This window comes from Theobroma umbraticum, unplaced genomic scaffold (assembly GCF_002168275.2).
Source record: "Theobroma umbraticum cultivar Fairchild unplaced genomic scaffold, ASM216827v3 scaffold_130.0, whole genome shotgun sequence".
NCBI lineage: Eukaryota > Viridiplantae > Streptophyta > Magnoliopsida > Malvales > Malvaceae > Theobroma > Theobroma umbraticum.
Genome location: NW_018397264.1, coordinates 5,555,111 through 5,573,748, shown reverse-complemented (window position 1 = coordinate 5,573,748; position 18,638 = coordinate 5,555,111). Strand labels below are relative to the sequence as shown.

The 18,638-nt window shown below is 35.3% G+C and overlaps 4 protein-coding genes and 1 pseudogene across 5 annotated transcripts; all 5 read right to left on the bottom strand.

Moving 5' to 3' along the window:
- Nucleotides 1-1,058: 1,058 nt before the first annotated feature.
- On the bottom strand, nucleotides 1,059-3,100 carry LOC110421826 (1-aminocyclopropane-1-carboxylate oxidase homolog 1-like; annotated as a pseudogene). The gene is made up of 3 exons (XR_016351580.1): nucleotides 2,469-3,100; nucleotides 2,031-2,352; nucleotides 1,059-1,787 (listed from the first exon to the last, which is right to left on the bottom strand). The product of XR_016351580.1 is annotated as a 1-aminocyclopropane-1-carboxylate oxidase homolog 1-like (transcript).
- Nucleotides 3,101-6,657: 3,557 nt separating this feature from the next.
- LOC110421032 (deacetoxyvindoline 4-hydroxylase-like) lies at nucleotides 6,658-9,407 on the bottom strand. Its single transcript, XM_021434475.2, has 3 exons — nucleotides 8,743-9,407; nucleotides 7,536-7,857; nucleotides 6,658-7,211 (listed from the first exon to the last, which is right to left on the bottom strand). The coding sequence occupies exons 1-3, from the start codon at nucleotides 9,285-9,287 to the stop codon at nucleotides 6,954-6,956; spliced, it is 1,125 nt and encodes a 374-aa protein (XP_021290150.1). The 5' UTR covers nucleotides 9,288-9,407; the 3' UTR covers nucleotides 6,658-6,953.
- Nucleotides 9,408-9,994: 587 nt separating this feature from the next.
- Nucleotides 9,995-12,599, bottom strand: LOC110421487 (1-aminocyclopropane-1-carboxylate oxidase homolog 1-like). The gene is made up of 3 exons (XM_021435083.2): nucleotides 11,930-12,599; nucleotides 10,631-10,952; nucleotides 9,995-10,422 (listed from the first exon to the last, which is right to left on the bottom strand). The coding sequence occupies exons 1-3, from the start codon at nucleotides 12,469-12,471 to the stop codon at nucleotides 10,171-10,173; spliced, it is 1,116 nt and encodes a 371-aa protein (XP_021290758.2). The 5' UTR covers nucleotides 12,472-12,599; the 3' UTR covers nucleotides 9,995-10,170.
- A 61-nt stretch (nucleotides 12,600-12,660) lies between these two features.
- On the bottom strand, nucleotides 12,661-15,375 carry LOC149526875 (1-aminocyclopropane-1-carboxylate oxidase homolog 1-like). Its single transcript, XM_089784339.1, has 3 exons — nucleotides 14,669-15,375; nucleotides 13,391-13,712; nucleotides 12,661-13,156 (listed from the first exon to the last, which is right to left on the bottom strand). The coding sequence occupies exons 1-3, from the start codon at nucleotides 15,217-15,219 to the stop codon at nucleotides 12,905-12,907; spliced, it is 1,125 nt and encodes a 374-aa protein (XP_089640465.1). The 5' UTR covers nucleotides 15,220-15,375; the 3' UTR covers nucleotides 12,661-12,904.
- An 877-nt stretch (nucleotides 15,376-16,252) lies between these two features.
- Nucleotides 16,253-18,198, bottom strand: LOC110421033 (1-aminocyclopropane-1-carboxylate oxidase homolog 1-like). The gene is made up of 3 exons (XM_021434476.1): nucleotides 17,563-18,198; nucleotides 16,844-17,177; nucleotides 16,253-16,504 (listed from the first exon to the last, which is right to left on the bottom strand). The coding sequence occupies exons 1-3, from the start codon at nucleotides 18,087-18,089 to the stop codon at nucleotides 16,253-16,255; spliced, it is 1,113 nt and encodes a 370-aa protein (XP_021290151.1). The 5' UTR covers nucleotides 18,090-18,198.
- Between the last annotated feature and the right edge of the window lie 440 nt (nucleotides 18,199-18,638).

Sequence of the window (18,638 nt, the reverse complement as noted above, 5' to 3'; positions counted from 1 at the left end):
TTTGTATTTTTTATTCTAGAAAGAAACTGGTGGTATTCAAAAGTACAGCGAGATTGTGACATCATATTTGGTGGGGGCAGGCCTGGAGGGTCCGGGGTGGCCTTGGGATGTAAAATTTTTTATATATTATATTTATTTTTAATATGTCTTTTAAAATAAATTTTTATTAAATCATTAATATAAATAAAAATAATAAAATAATTCTATCATGAGCATTAAGATCTTTCAAAATTTTAAAAATGTTTTATTTACTATATATTCCTTTAATCATTTGATGAAATTGGAATCAGTTAGTCTATTGTTAGTTATCATATAAATTCTAACTTAATATGATAAGTTTTTCAAATTTTAAAAAATAAAAATAAATTTATTAACTTAAACTTATAAAATCTTAATATAAATTTAAATTTATCATAATATATTATATTTTAACAATTTAACTTAATAGATAATATATTATATTTTCACAATTCAATCTAATAGTCCAATACATAATTAGTAATTTAAAAAATAATTAGAAAAGAGAAAAAGAGTTTATTCATTTAGTGTATAACACATAAAATAAAAAAATAATTCATTTTAAGTTTAAAAAATTATTTTTTATTTTACTCTTAGGCATAAAAAGTGAAAAAGACTCTTATAATTTCGTTTAATTATATATATATATATATAAAATAACATCATTACTATTAATATATTTTTTTTATATTTAATATTTTATTAATTTTATTTAATTATTAAATAATTAAAAATTAAATAATATATAAAGTTCACGTCTTAACTGTTGAGTGTCTCTTTTTATTTGATTACTTTTTAAAACGCTCTAACCCAGTTCTAGGTGAGGGCTTAGTTTACGAAAAGAATAGGCCTTAAGGGACCTCAGTCTAATCTTGAGGGTAATCAAATCTTTATATTATAGTTTTACTTTACTTTTTCCATCTTTTTGAAGGAGTCATAGCCTTAAGAAAAAAGGCGGGCATCCACAGTTTCCAAACTGAACCGGCATAGAGAAACGCAAGAAAACATGACGTGTTTTCCATCAGTGCAATCTTGCCATTTGTCTTAATAGCTAGGGTGAAGAGTCTTCTTGCTTAGTCACGGACCTTAGAGTTGAGAACAGAGGAAAAACAGGACAAAAAACAGAGAGGGACACTTACTGCTAGTGGAATTCAGACTTTTTTTTTTTTGCCTCTTTTATGATATCATTTCCATAAGGCATCTAACTCCTTTCGAGTTTGCTAGAGGAGACTTGAAAGTTGAAGCAGCCACATCAGAACACTGTCCACCACAGTCTAATCATAGACCACGAAGGTAACATCCAGTCATCAACTAGTTAAATTTTCCTAATCAATCACACATTTTGATAGTCTTTCACGAAACTACATATCATTGAAATTCTGGTGATAATAATAACACAAAAGGGGAAGCATATGAAAATGATTTGATCATATGGACTAAACTGGTGCACAATGTCTGCTTTCTTGGTTCCATTCATGCCGTATTTCCTATATTTTCCAGCTGATTTCACAACTTGAAATGTGCAAGTGAAGAGACCTCATCGAACCCTTTTGAGCACACATATGTCAGAAAAACTCTGGCAGTTATATCTCTGTAGATTGGCGGGTTGTCTTCTGATAACAATTCCTTGATTGGTCCATAGACTCTCGGGCTATCAGGGAAAATCCCTGAGGTTGTGGTCTTAAAAAGCTTGCCACTGAAATTCTTGGGCCATTAAATTTCGCCAACACCCTATGATTCACCCTTTTAAACTTGTCGTTGGACATGAGCTGCACCAAAGCAAGAAATTAATTCAGGTCAAACAGTATTTTACTTTATCAATGAAAAATGTACCCTGCCAGACCTTTTTAAGAGTGTGGTATGAGGTCATATCAGTTACTATAAAGCTATTTCAGTAACAAAAAGAGGCAAATTATGGAGCTGGTTCCAGAATTTTATCTTTTGCTACTGGCTGGACTACCTATGATTCGCAATACTGGCAATATAATCAAAGTCACACATGAAAAACTCGCCTTTAAAAGATCTCCAATGTTTACTACTAATGCTCCAGGTGTGGGAGAAACATCAACCCATTGGTTCTCATGAAGAACCTGGAGGCCACCTATTTGATCCTGTAGAAGTACAGTCAAGAAGTTGGGATCTGTGCGGCTGCAAGTTCCTAGGGTTAATTCAGGTTCAGGGCAAGGTGGATAGTAATGGCCTACAAGTAGGAGTCCTTCAGCACATCCCATGCTATTTAGGTGGTCAGGATTAAGTCCAATGGCTTCTGATATTAATTCAAGCAGAGCTAATCCCAGTTTCATCACTCTCTTTGAGAAATCAATCACTGTGTCTCTGCAAGTCAATTACCATAATTTCAATTCAAGATACAATGAGTGTGTACTGAGATTAGAAAAATAAGGGGAAAGATAAAAGCCAGTGCGAAATAGATAATATTTCTGATCACATACCTGCATACTTCTGGTAATTCTTCAGGAGTAGTCCAGGAGCCATGAAAAGAAAGAGTGAGTCTCTCCAATTTGCCGCTTGTGATCTATACAGATCAACATTACTTAGATACACAACCTTTCTGCTGAGATCACGCGTGTAGAACTCTTTCTTTGTCTCGGTGTCTTGCTCATGAAATCTGCGTACCCCATTAAGCATCTCATTCAAAACGCTTATAGGAATTCCGTGGTTAACAACCTGAAAGAAACCCCACTCCTCACAGGCATCCCGAACTTTGTCAAGGATCTCTGCACGAACAGATGAATCTTTGTTTATGTCTTCGAGGTCTATGATCGGAACACTAAACTTCGAATCGCTACCAGCTGACCTCTTGTCGAGGATAAGCTGCTGGTCAACGAATATACCAGGGATTTTTGTCACTCCACCATCAACTAATCCCTCAACTCCTGCTTTTGTCACATCAAACCCTTTCAATTCACTTGTACGATCATAACCAGGGTCTGCTCTGGAATGAATCTCGCTAGCGTGTGTCGCTTCCATGTTTGATATTCTATGAGTGGATAAGATTACAACAGGGTAAGGAATATATGAGAGTTTTGTCGGTATGTTTATATACACGAGGATAACAGTCAGAAAAGTAAACAAAAGATTTGAAAATACGCAACTTGTTTGTTATTTTCTTTGTTTATCTATCTATCTATTATTTTTTTTTTTTGTTTTTATTTCCTGAACCTCTGCGTCTGATCTAAGCAACTATGAATTAAGAAGAAATCCTGTAATTCTTGAATCTCTGGTGGTCTTCTTTCTCATTACGTAATTGGTCGCACGTGTTCCTCATGGCACCAATTAATCGAGCCAACAGTAGAAATGCTAGAGTTATGTAAGATTCTTGGCACACTATTGGCATGAGGAGCGGAGGGTAGTATATTTAAGAGGGATATGGTTCCCAAAATTTTTTTATATTTTTTAATATCTTCTTCAAAATAATTTTTTTACTTAATAATTATTTTTTATTTTCCCAACCATATGAATAAAATTGGAATCATTATGGTAGGCATATTAATAATTAAGCTTAGTATATAAATTCAAACCTAATATACTAAGTCTATCAAATTTTAAAAAATAAGAGTGGATCTACTAATCCAAACTCACTAAATCTTAATATAATAATAATTATTTTTATCCTTTCAACTGTTAGAATGAAATTGAAATCATTATAGTTAGTATATTTCTAGTTAAACCCAATTTATAAATTCTAGCTTAATATGCTAAGTTCATCATATTTAAAAAAATAAGAGTTAGTCTACTAATCTAAACTCATTAATTTTTAATATAAATCTAAATTTATCATAACATATTATATTTCAACATTTCAACCCAAAAGTCTAATATGTTAATTAGCAATTGAAGATGTAAATAGAAAATATAAGCAAAACTTTCTCAAGAAGTTACTCATTTCCAACAAAACAATAAAATAAAAAGACAATTCATTTAAGCTTGAAAAATTATTTTCTATTTTACTTTTGTATGTAGAGAGTGAGAAAGACCTGTGTATTTTTTTTATATAATGTCTTTGTAAATTTTATTTAATCTTTTAAATGAATCAAAATTGAATTATATATAAAATTACTTTTAAGTGTCTCTTCCTGTTTGACCCTTCTAAAAATGCTCTAACTCCACTCTTAATTCACATTATCTTGCCTTGCATCAGTCTCATTGGCTCTCTTTCGAATCTTTGGACATAAATATTCCAATGAGTTAGATTATCAGGAATGGTGTTCAACTATTGTAAATTTTTTCAGACTTGTTTTGTTAAAATCCATTTTAAAGGTATCTTTGGAAGCCCTAAATAAACATCAAGCTGAATTTAATAATTTTACGTGAAATGTTCCTTAAACTTGTTACATTGGAATTTAAAATTTATGATTTAGGGTTTAAGATTCTAAGTTAGGATTTTCTCATTTTTCTCTCCTTTTATTTGTTTAGGCTTTGGCCTCTACCGTTACTGGATTCCTAGTGTCCAGTGTCCACTTCAAAAAGGGCATCTTTTTCTGAGAATGCCAAAAAGAGAATTGAAACAGTTAAAGTTGACATCCATAGACTAAAATCCATTGCCGAGTTACGATATGCTGTTCACGGGTATCTAATGCTGCTGTTCTCTTGTTATGTTTCCTATGTTTTCGTTTGTAATGGGTTACTTATGTTTCCTATGTTTTGTCTTTAAATGATCTGGTGGAACAGAGAACCATGGAAACTGATGTACTGTGCTTGTTTTAGCTGATTGATTTTGCTTAATTGTACATTGAGGTCAGGAGATGATTAATGGGAGCCTGTTTGTAGGGGTGTGATTTTTTGTTCATTGATAAACATGATTTTGAGATGATATGCTGGTTTGGGCATAACATCTTAAAATCAAGTGCTGTTTCTGTAATCACTAGGATGCTTTCCCTGATTTCAGAAATAAAATTTTTTAATTTACACAAAAAAAAAATTGTGTTTTCTATGTTTTTGTGTATTCTTGTTCTGCCATGTGTGGATGGCTGCTGGCTATTTACTGCTGTAAGCTGCATTTAGGCCAAAATGATCTAGGTGTCGTAACTGAAATTTGGGTGGTTTTACCCCGCACTGTAATGAAGCTACATTGTATATACTCAAGTCTAAAAGTCAATTTCCATTGTTTGTTCCGTTTATGTGGATGACTTAATGATTACTGGAGGAGATGATATTACTTTACAATTGTTCAAGAAGCAGATGCAAAGTGAGTATGAAATGTCTAATTTGGGATTGATGAGCTTCTTTTTTGGTCGGGAGATTAAGCAATCTGCTACAGGCTATTTCTATCTAAATAGAAATATATCAATGAAGTTCTGAAAAGATTCCACATGCTTAATTGCAAACCTGCAGTTACACCATTAGCAGTAAATGAGAGGCTTTCATTGAATAGCGGAAGCAAGCTAAAGGATCTTTCTCAGTTCAGAAGCTTGATTGGAAGCCTTCTTTACATATGCTCATCAAAACCAGATACCATGTATCCTGTGAGCTTGCTGTCCAGATTCATGAAAGAACCTACTCATCTTCATTTTGCAGCTGGGAAACGTGTGCTTAAGTATTTGAAGGGCACTCTAAACTTTGGAATCTGTTATACCAGAAATCCAAATTTTTTTCTCACTGCCTACTCTGACAGTGATTGGACAGAAAATGTAGATGATTCCAAGAGTATTTCAAGCTATATCTGTACTCTTGGTAATGAAGTTTACTCTCACAAACAATCCATTGTTGCTCAATTCACTGCTGAGTCAAAGTAAATATCTGCTACTGCAACTTCCAACCAAGCAATTTGGTTGAGAAAAATGCTCACTGATTTGCAGTTTCCACAGAATCATCCTACTCTACTGATGGTAGATAACAAATCAGCTATCGCTATCACCAAGAACCCTATTTTCCATGGTAAGACCAAGCACATCCAAGTGAAATTTCATGCCATTAGAGATGCTGGGAGGTGAGGTGAAGTCAATGTTCAGTATTGTTGTTCTCAACTGCAGCTAGCTGATATAATGACTAAGACTTTGGGAAAGCCAAGATTTGAGTATTGAGAAGCAAACTGATTGTTCCAGATGCAAGTATTATGGAGGAATGTTAAGAAATAATACATGCAGCAAGTGCTTTTCTCTCAACCAAGTTAATTTTCTTTGTTAATTTCAGTTTGCTTCATTGTATTATAATTATAGCTTTAATGTTGTTTTTTGCTGTCCCTTGCGTGTTAGTTTGCATGTAATCTGCACTTACTCTTGTTAAACATGTTTACAGGTGTGTCTCATGTACACAGGGTATATAAACCTTGTTTTATCTTAATAAAATGATGATCAGATCCTATCTTCCTTTCTCTCTTCTCTTCTTCTTTCATATTCTCTGTTTTTTAAGCCTTATTTACATTATCATTTCCTACTCATTTTTCTGTCCTTTCTACTTCAACGGCAACAGCATCTTTCCGTGAGTTTGCCAAGAGAGAATTGAAACATCCAATCCTCCATCAGTTAAAATAGCCTCTTCCAATGTTGTTTATCTTGTGTGAAACTATCAGCGCAATGAGGCTGTTTTATCAAATACTAAACTTTCTTTATTACAAAACAAATAAACAAGCATGTTGAAGAAGGCAACAGCCGTTTATACATATTATTACTCTGTCTTTAACGCCAGTGATTTACATAATTACTAACCTGGCCATTTCTATGTGTTTTGTCAGTTCATTTTCCATCTTCAGCTTCCAAAGTTAAAGTAAAATGTCTAGACTTTAGATTCAGCATGAGTACCAGTCCACAACATACATATGCATGACTTGATCACCATGTCACTGATAAAGCACAGTGAAGGTACAAATTTTTTTGATGAATATGAGTCCATAATTAAATTAAGGTCCAAAGAAGTAAGAAACCATACTTTATTCTGCAAGCGACAAGTTACCCCTAATTGTATTCTGTAGATTGGTTTCACAGCTTGAAATGTGATAGTGAAGGGGTACCATCAAGCCCTTTTGAGTAGTAGAGGGACAAGTAGTCCTGAACTAAGATTTCTCTGTAGATTGGGGGGTTTTCTTCTGATAACAATTCCTTGATTGGTCCACAAAGTCTTGATGCGTTTCCTGAATTAGCTTGCATACTCAGAAAACATGCCACTGATATTCTAGGGCCTACGTCTTTCGCCAAGACCCTGTGATTAACGCTTTTAAACTTGTCGTTGGAAAGAATCTGCATTGAAACAAGAAATAAATCTGTTTACAATTTCTGATACATTCCATCTGCATTTGCTCAATTCAATAAAACCAGCAACTACACAAAAATCAAATAGCACAGCTGGCTAGTAACATAGCTAATGTTGCTATACGATACAGTAAAACAGCATCTTATGAGGTCTTTTCACTTTTCAGCTGATAATATTGCAGTTGAATAATTATGAGGTAAGTGAACTAAACAATTTGAAGTAGTAAAATAAAATATAATTATCAGTTAGTTAAATGTTCACTAAGGCAAGGTCATCAGATACAATATTAAAGATTCTGGGGATAGACTTGCCTGCAGAAGATCTCCAATATTTACTATCAAAGCTCCAGGTATGCAAGGAACATCAACCCACTGATTCTCATGAAGAACTTGTAGGCCGCCCATTTGATCTTGCAGGAGTATGGTAATGATGCTACTATCTCTGTGATTGGTAGTTCCCATTGTTAATTCTGGTTCGGGGCATTTAGGATAATAATGCCCCATGAGGAGGAGTCCATCAGTACAATCCATATCTTTAAGGTAGCTGGGATTAAGCCCAAGAGCCTCAGACAGCAGTTCAAACAGTGTAAAACCGAATGTTACTACTCGGTTGGAGTAATCCATCACTTTGTCTCTGCAAGGTGATTTATGAAAGAACATTCAAGCAGCAGCAAAAGGATGCACCCTTCTCATAAACCATACCTTCTTTTTAGTTTGTTGACTCTTTTCATTTTCCTTTCTTTTTCTTTGATAGCTAACACCATCTCAACATGTCTACATTGCTTTTATGGTTAATAAATTTTAACCTAGCCAATTCGTCTGTTTACTTTCTTTCCTATTTTCCCATGGGTACCTTTTTATAGTTTTGAGGTTGTCCAATAAATCTTATCAGGCTTGTCACTGTTAGAATTAAAACTATCTATGGATGCAGAAAAAATGTCATAGGAGATTAGGAATTTCTCTGCTGGTGAAGTTACATATATGGTATAAGGAGGATCTTCTCACTCAAATGCTTGCTACTTTGCCCAAAACAATGAAGGTGCTGTCACTAGAATGGTAGAACCAACTGAAATAGGTAATGTAACGACCCAAGTCCAACCATTGGTCTAGTAAGTCTAAATCACGTGACCTTCAAACATTTAAGCTCAAGTTGCTAGTAGTAATAAACTTGAATTGTTATATAAGTCTTAACAATCACTTTCACATCAGATTATATCTATATAACAATTCAAGTTTGCTACTACTAACAACTTGAACTTAAGTTGTTTTTGAAGGTCACGTGATTTAGGTCCAAAGAATTGCTAAGTCAGTGATTGAACTTGAATCGTTACAGGTAATGGCCATTTAACTTCATTTCTGGCTCATGAAATCAAAAAACATTAATTGGAGGTAAAAGTGGGATCAAAATTCCACAAAAATCACCCCTATAATATGTTTAATGATTTAAATATTTGTCTAAGAGCAAAACAACAATTCCACAATTGCTTTACCAGCTAGTATTACTCCTACTAACACATACCTGCACACTTCAGGCAATTCTGCAGGGTCAGGTAGATCAGGAGTCATCAGACAGCCTAAAGTGTCCCTCCAATTAGCAGCCTTTGATTTATACAAATCAAAGTTGCTTAGATACAACACCTTTCTGCGACTTGTATCGCGCGTATAGAACTCTTTCTTCACCTCAGTGTCTTGTTCATGAAACCTACGTATGCCACCTATCATCTCATCCAAAACACTTCGAGGAATTTCATGGTTAACCACCTGAAAGAAACCCCACTTCTCACAAGCAATTTGAACTTGCTCGATTACCTCAGCACGCATAGTTGAGTTTTCAGTGATACCTTGGAGGTCTATGATTGGGATACTGAACTGATAATTAACACAACTGGAGTTCTTCTCGAGGACAAGGTTCTGATCAACGAATATACGAGGAATTTTTGTCACCCCAGAATCTACTAGTCCTTTGACACCGGCTTTTGTATCATCAAAAGCCTTCACTTCACTTTGGCGATCATAATCAGGGTTAGTATCTGCCTGAACTTCACCAGTTTTTGTTTCCACCATGCTTGATTTTGTGTTAAATTGTTAGTGAAATAAGGCTGTTTTAGATCATAGTAAAATCTCTCCATCACCAAGCAGATAAAAAAGCCATATTCAACAAGAAGGCAACAACCTTTCCACAAAGTCCACCACAACCACTCTGTCAGTGGCTGGTCAATGGTCATTATTCCTTATAATACCAAAAAAAGTCCATTTGTCTACCTAAATTGTCAGTCTTACCTGTCTAATATCAAGCATACATACATCCATACAAAGAAAATTACATGTAATTCCTCCAAGGGGGATAGAGATAGGTGACATTGATATGTACTTCAAAACCAAATATGTACATAATTATTTTAAACTGTCCATTTTCTATGCTTTGTTTTCCTAATTTGCTCATTTCAGCCTTGTTAAGATAAAAACAAGATAATATCCTAAGTTTTGCTTAATTAACAAAATAAATGCACAAAATACAGTTAGAATTATAATAAAATGACAAATTTCAACATATTCAGGGGAAAAGGTAAAACTAGAACCACCTTTTGCAATAAAAATTTATTCATCCTTCTTTTTATTGTTTAATTTAAATTGATTTCTTCAAGTATAGTTTTCAGTGTCATTAAGTTAGTGTCATTAGCAAATTAATAGCATTTTAACTTCAATATTTTCATTTCATGCAACCTATGTAGAGTTAAATTTATGAGGAGTTATAGCTTCAAGACTCAGAACACTAGAAAGAGCACGGATTTCAGCAAGCTAAGGTTCATAAGTTCTGTAGATAAACATCACTTCCTTTTAATTGGTCAAGTATCATAGTAATCATGACCAAAATTTTTCTGAAAACAGTCCAAATTATATAATTTATGTCATGCTGATATTGCTGATTTCATCTCCATGGCCAAGTTTAGAGCTTGAAATGCGGCAGGGCGGAAGTACCATCAAGGCCTTTTGTATGGACGTACTCAACAAATTCTCTCACAGTGGTTTCCCTGTATTTTGGAGGATTTTCTTCTGATAACAGCTCCTTAATGGGTCCATAAGGTCTTAAATCTGGCAGAAGAAAAGTGCTGAAAAAGCATGCCACTGATACTCTTGCTCCCACAGAATTTGACAGCACTCTATGCTCCACACTTACAAAAGCATCGTTTGATATTAGCTGAAAACAGCAAAATAATTACAAATTAGCTGCAAAGGCTGGTAATTATAACAGAACTGCCTGTAGAAACTAACAAGCAAAACTACAGGCATGAAACCTTGTAGGACTGCCAACAGGCAATACAAGCTAGAAAACAGAATACCACGAAATGGCCCGAAGTAGGTATTCCTAGTAATATAACTAGCAACACCAAAGAATAAAGGCTTACCTGTAGTAGATCTCCAATGTTAATCACAAGAGCTCCAGGAGTTGGGGGTATATCAACCCATTGATTTTCATGAAATACTTGAAGGCCACCAATATGGTCTTGTAGAAGCACCGTGAGGAAGTCATTGTCCGCATGCTTGGTTGCACCCAGAGTTAGTTCTGGCCGTGGGCACGCGGGGTAATAATGTGACAGCATAACGAGCCCTTTAGCACAATCCATGTCTTTCAGGTGATCAGGGTGCAACCCTACAGCCTCCGAGAATAACTCAAACAGCAAATAACCCAAATGCATTACTAGCTTTGAGTACTCCATCATTATATCCCTAAATGAACATATCAAGCACACAATCTGTCATTTTAACTAGATAAATTTAGATAACGAGTATTTGCTTCCTTTCTCTTACTCGTAGGCTAAGAACCGCATACACATTGAATCAATGAACCACACATATTCGAAAATAAAGAAGTGGCATGAAAGTACTTGAATCACTACCCAATTTATTACTTATGGTTAGAAAAGCAATTCATTCACACCCTATCTTATAATCTCATCCCTTGCATCCCTTGGTCCTTTATTTAATTATAGTGATAGTAAATCAAGGTGACATGAGGAGATTAATAATTTGCCATTAACAAGGCTGTATATGCAACTGCTGCAGATTAAGCTTCAAGATATCAGAAGAAGGTCTCCGAATTTAAGTAGGTAAAGGAGTGTGGCTCAGATTCGTGACTGAGTAAATCGGATTACGACTGACCAATGGGATGAAAGCCTTGCACGAGAAGTGCTCACAAGTCAACTACTCATCAAGAAACAATTACGTGTACTCTTTATTCTACACACGACTTGTTACTCTTCTAATTTTGGTTTTATTTTTAGAATAATGCTTGAAACAACGATTGAATTGTTTAAAAAGTTTTAAATAAATTTTTATTTTTGATTTCATTCAATTAAATATATTTATTTTTATAAATTTTATAATTAATGATTAATTAATTATAATTGATAAAAATAACACTTTATCATTTTATATTTACATAGCATTAGGTAAAATTGAAATTGAAAAATATTACAGAATTATGGTGTTATGTCATATTAGTATGTTACTTTATTATTTATTGATATAAAATAATAAATAATATTTTAATTAAATTAATTATTAATTATAAAAATTTATTTAATTTAAAAATATAAAATTTATTTAATTCAAAATAAAAATATAATAACTTAATTAAATATAATATAAAAATATTTAAAAAATTTTAACTAATTTAAGTTTTTTTTTTCTTTGCATAGTTATACCTGCATACATCCGGTAACTCTTCTGGCATAGGAGGATCTGGAGCCATAAGGCTGGAAACTGTATCTCTCCAGTTGGCTGCTGGTGAACTATACAGATCAAAATTGCTATTGTAAGCCACCCTTTTGGTATAATCTCGAGTGTGGAACTGCTTTTTGATCTCCAAATCTTGCTCAAAAAACCTACGTGCACCATCCTTCATCTCTTCCAGGACACTCAGTGGAATTCCATGATTCACAACTTGGAAGAATCCCAATGTTTTCGATGCATCTCGGACTTTCTCAACAATCTCCTGACGAGTTCCTGGATCCTTCTTCACTCCTTCAAGGTCTATGACAGGAATTCTGACCTGTGTGACACCTGAAACTGAGATCTTCTCAGACTGATCTGGCGGGTGTTGGAATATCCGAGGAACCTCTTTAATTCCAGCATCAACAAGACCTTTAACCCCAGCTTTTGTATCATCAAAAGCTTTCAGTTCACTTGTTCGATCATATTCAGGCTTTAGTTCGAACTGCACTTCATCTGTCTTGGCAATCACCATTTTCTTCCTCCGATTAGCAATTTTTAACAAAAAGAGGGGGACATCCGATGAAAAATAAGGCAATGCTGGATGAAGCTTTTTGACTTATAATAGTCGAGTCTCTTATCTGTGAGTTGCTGAAAATTCAACTTTAGTACTTTAACATCCCATTCAATTTAACAACACTTCAACGTCACATAAATTTTTTTTATTTTCACAATTTCTGTGGACATAAATTACGAGCAATGTTGTGGCTACAACACCCAAAGAAGAGGAGAAAGGGCACACGTTCCTTTGGTTTATAAACAAGATACGTAGACAACACTCACTTTCACAAATCAAACTGCTCAAGGATCAGAGTCATCAGGACCAAAACATTTTACAAGATCTGAATTATGTTATATTTGAGTAAACTATTCGTCTTGCTGCTGCTGTTTCATCTCTAACACCAAGTTCAGAGCCTGAAATGTGGCAAGGGAGAAGTACCACTAAGACCTTTTGCGTTGAAGTAGGTGATATAGTCCTTGACAGTGGTTTCCCTGTATTTTGGAGGGTTCTCTTCTGACAACAACTCCTTGATAGGCCCGTACAATCTTGAGTCTGGCAGAAGAGCAGTTGTGAAAAAGCTGGCCACTGATACTCTAGACCCTACGGAATTTGTCAGTACTCTGTGGGCCACACTTGTAAAACTATCATTTGATATAAGCTGAGAATAAAAATGAAAATTAGCTTAAAATCAGAACTATTCATAACTCATGATAATTTACTTCATTCTTATATAGGAAAAAGTGATATATAATTAAGGCCTAAACTTCAACTGTGAGGCCACTCAGGGATAATCCTAGCTAGAGAAATAGAACAATATTTAAATATGACATTAGTATATAGTTATTCCTTGCAATATTACTAGCAAAAGTTTTTAAAAAAAATAAAGACTTGCCTGTAGAAGATCTCCAATGTTAATGACAAGAGCCCCCGGGGTTGGGGGTACATCAATCCAGTGATTTTCATGAAGTACCTGGAGACCGCCAACATGGTCTTGTAGGAGCACGGTGAGGAAGCCATTGTCGGCATGCTTGCTTGAACCTAGAGTCAGTTCTGGCTGTGGACAGATGGGATAGTAATGGCACAGCATGACCAACCCTTTAGCACAGTCAATATCTCTCAGATAATCAAGGTTCAGTCCGAGAGCCTCCGAGAGTAACTCAAACAGCAAATAACCCAAATTCATTATTTGCTTTGAGTATTCCAGCGTTATATCCCTACAAGAAAAGTAAGTGTGTTAAGGATTTTATACTCCAGCTCTAACGCTTTCTCCATTAAACTTTATCAGCAAACAGGATACCATCAACTGACTCATAACTGTAGATAATGTTGTCCTTTGCTCTCTTGATCTCCAACTTCAGATTTCAGATTTCAAAACCCTTTATACACTCTTTCATCTCAATCTTTTATTTTTCCAAGCACAAAAACTGTAATTAAGATCTATTGTCCACACATGAAATCTGTAAAAGTGAATAATAGAAATAAGTGTGAAAGGATAATTTCTATAATAAGATTATCATCTTTGGTTATTATCATTAGATTCAAGTTTTAATATATCCAAAAAATGGGGCCTGCGATTTGAGTGGATCAGAAGTACAAATTCTGCAGATTACAGTGACATGATGAAACAGTGGCAACCTAAAGATAAGAATATATATTTTCAGGAAATAGCTATAGCATGTGGCTCTAAATTAAACATTTTTTTTTTTGAAGAGCTTAGGTTTATTAGATGCCCATTGGCCATTCAAAAAGTAGTGGGTTGTTGCCTTTATGCTGCATTTAGACTGCATAATGGTCCCAAACCACCTTCTGCACAGCCAAAAAACACAAAACACAGCCTATCCACAAGAAACAGGATCAGTCACCTGCATCCTGGTACAATATCGAAAATGGTCACAAACTATACAGCAGAACACCTTAACTGCTCTCAAACAATGCAAGCATTAAACACAAAACAAGAAAATTCCTTTATAGGCAATAGTGGAGGGCACAAATTCACCAAGTGCAATATGCGTGAAAGCAGGGCACAATTAAGGCTTGGTATTGTGGGTGAGCAAATCAGATTATTATGACAGACCAAGATGGAATTGATGGAATTAAGGTTTAGACCGAACAACGGCTACAATAAAACTCTTTAGCGGAAATGAGTTTTGTGTATTAAGTTTTAACATACCTGAAAACTGTTGGCAACTCTTCTGGCTTGGGAGGATTAGGAGCCATAGAGCAGAAAACTGTATCTCTCCATTTAGCTGCTGGTGCACTAAACAGATCAAAATTAGAATTGTACACCACCCTTTTCGTATAATCACGGGAGAAGAGTTGTTTTTTAGCCTCAACACCTTGCTCAAAAAACCTACGCACACCATCCATCATTTCGTCCATGACACTCACTGGAATCCCGTGGTTAAGCACTTGAAAGAATCCCCATGTCTTCGATGCAATTTGGACTTTTTCAACTATCTCCTTACGAGTAATTGGATTTTTCTCCACTCCTTCAAGGTCTATAACAGGAATACTAACCTGAGTGCCACCTGAAAATGAGTCCGTCTCAAACTGATCTCGCGGCTGATAGAATATCCGAGGAACTTCTTTGATTCCAGCATCAACTAGTCCTTTGACGCCAGCTTTTGTTTCATCAAAAGCTTTCAATTCACTTGCTCGATCATATTCAGGTTTTAGTCTGGCCTGCTCCTCAGTAGTACTCTTGGACTTGGTTATCATCATTTTCTTCTTTCGCAAGTAACCTCTGTGGACTATTCAAATCTTATGATAAAAATTGAGTCTAATGCAAAGGGAAGGAAGGAGATTCGTTTAAATAATAAGGAAAACAACAAAAAATCAAAACAGAGCACTACGCAATATGCACGAAGCTGCTGCCTCTTACAGGATTAAGCTTCTTGATATAGAGTTGTAACTGAAAATTATTGTTATATTGGTAACTATCACTGATTTCTCAGATTGTGATATATTCCCCTGCGGCCAATGAGATTTGATACAAATGTCAAGGTGCTGAAGCAATTAGGCGTTGGTCCACTTCCCCAACTTAAGAAATAAAATGATAAGCTACATTGACAAATCTCTGCAGTATGGGTCTTTATGCTTTGCCAAGGACTCAAATAATGGGCCATTAACCAAAGCTACTGGACAAAAAGCATAGGGTCTATAAACCATACAAGTGGGGAACATAATTTGGATTTCCTCCTTTATCTCGTTCTTTCCTTTTCAACTTTTCTTTTAGGCAGCTTATCTCATTCTTACGGGAGGTCATAGGTCGGCACTGCTATTGTTCATTCTGGCTTCAGGTTAACAAGACGCATTCACAAACCCAACTTTTAAATAACTAGAATTTTTCCAATACAAGTATATATCCTCTGGCCAAATTATAAAAAAAGTATGTCCAATTAGGAAAAGAATTAAAACCATCTCTTATGGAAAACTTTAGCATAGGGTTATTCAACTGGAAAGTATTGCAATGGAGAGCAAAAGCTTCCCAGCATGATTGAATAGCTAGTAGTATATAAGAGCTTCAATGCCAAAACTGAAAAGTGAAGTAGCTGCAAGTTTCTAGGATGTACACATTCACTTAAAATCCTTTACTTTTTGCAACTCATTTGTAGGAAAGAATATAAGCAATGGCGGCAACCAGATGCCTCCAATACAATAGACAGTTCAATCATAAGAAAGTTACAAAATGATTCAGTTCATAAGCTAAATTTTCTATCATGGCAACATTTCTTTGCTTCTCTCAGAGGCACGGTCATAACCTGAAATGCAGCAAGGGAGAAGTACCAGCAACATCAAGACCTCTTCCGTTGGAGTAGGTAACATAGTCTCTCACTGTGGTTTCCCTGTATTTTGGAGGATTCTCTTCTGATAACAATTCCTTAATCGGTCCATATAGCCTTGACATTACAGAAGTGCTGAAGAAACATGCCACTGATACTCTAGGTCCCACTGAATTTGCCAGTACTCTATGCTCGACACTTTTATAAACGTCGTTGGATATAAGCTGAAAAACAGGGGACCAAAAGTTGAAACCAGCCAAAACAAGAATTATTCAATAAGATGCAGCCAGCAAAATGTTCTCAGTAGGAAACAGAAACTTTGAAAAAATAAAAAGAATCATCCCAATGTAATCATCTGAATTTGAGAAATCAATCTAAAACAAATCACTGCCATTGTCATGTACTTCATTCACTTTTGGTGTAAGCTGATTTGTTATATGACCTAGTTTCCCACTTTATGAATTATGATCATCCAGGATCACTTGAGGAATTGCCAGCAAATATTGCAACTGAAAGATGAAACAATCTGTTATTTACAGTATGGAACTAGCAAAACTCAAAACTGAAGGGCTTAGCTGCAAAAGATCTCCAATGTTGATCACTAGAGCCCCAGGAGTAGGAGGTACATCAATCCACTTATCTTCATGAAGTACTTGGAGGCCACCAATATGATCTTGTAGAAGCACCGTGACAAAGTCATTGTCTGCATGCTTACTTATGCCCAAAGCCAATTCTGGCTGTGGACATGCGGGATAGCAATGACATAGCATAGCAAGCCCCCTGCCACAATCCATGTCTTTCAGGTGGTCAGGTTTCAGCCCAAGAGCCTCCGAAAGTAACTCCAGCAGTAAATAACCCAGATTTTGTACTTGTTTTGAGTAGTCCACCATTATATCCCTGCAAATGAATTAAGCATGTCAGTTATCATTTCTTCATCCGGTCAAGTCTTGTTTTCAAACACTAAACAGTAAACTATTTGCATATGAGCTTGTGGTTCTAAGTTATTGAATATGGTACGAAAGAATAAGGAATAGGGCAACCTAAACAGTACTCTTATATATTCTATAAATTAATCATACTGGCTAATGTTTAATATTCCAACCACTTGAAAGTAGAATTACTGCGGCATCTAATATTCCCAGATTCATAAGCTACTTATTGAAGATTAAATAAGGAAAAGGGCATATAAGGAGATGAACAAGTCTCAACCAAAAGGAAAAAGCTAAGTAGAAATTATTTTAACAGCCCCCATATCATTTGTAAACTGTATAATGAAACATACCTGCAAACTGCTGGCAAGTCTTCCATCTTAGGAGGATTAGGAGCCATAAGGCTGAAAAATGAATCTCTCCAATTGACTGCTAAACCAGTATACAAATCAAAATTGCTATTATACACCACCGGTTTCGAATAATCTCGAGTGTAACACTGCTTTTTCACCTCAAGGTCTTGCTCAAAAAACCTCCTTATACCGTCCTTCATCTCCTCTAAAACGCTTTCTGGAATTCCATGATTGACCACTTGGAAAAATCCCCATTTCCTTGACCCGTTCCCAACTTTTTCCACTATTTCCTTTCGAGTAATTGGATCTTTCTTCACTCCTTCAAGGTCTATAACAGGAATACTGAACTGGGTATCACCTGACACTGAGGTTTTCTGAATTTTATCTGGTGGTTGATGAAATATTCGAGGAACCTCAGTAATTCCAGCATCAACAAGGCCTTTAACTCCAGCTTTTGTGTCATCAAAAGCTTTCAATTCACTTGCTCTATCAAACTGATCAGGGTTTGATGATTTGGCTGTCACCATTTCTTGTTCTTGTTCAGACAATCGTGATACTTAAAATAGAAAGAGTAGGAAGCAGATTTTTCTTGTTTTAGCAAATAAAGAGAATTTTTATTTCCTTCCTAAATTTAGCGTTCACTTGAACCGTTGTTGGAATAATCAATGTTATTATTATGTTATTATGTTCTGGAACCCATGAGAATGATACAACAATGGCAAGAGTTTTAATATCACAGCCGCCTAGGATGCCTCAGAATTATTGCCGTCTCTACTGACCATATATTTGTAACTTTGTGATGCCATTTGCCACCAGCTGCCACCTCAAGTTCAATTCTAAAGGATCGTGTCCCTGTTCCTTCGCCTGCTTATCCCTTTGCCTCAAAATTTACAGCCGTTTCTTGTTCACCCAAAGACCAGAAGAATGAAAATTGTGTGCGCAAATGATCATATTTCATTAATAGCTAAATGATTAGCAAGTTATTCATTAGTAAAGTTCAGATCGTTTTTAACATATCTTGACATTTTATTAACCTAGTTCTCTGGGCTGTTTGCCCCTACCCCATGTTCTTCTGA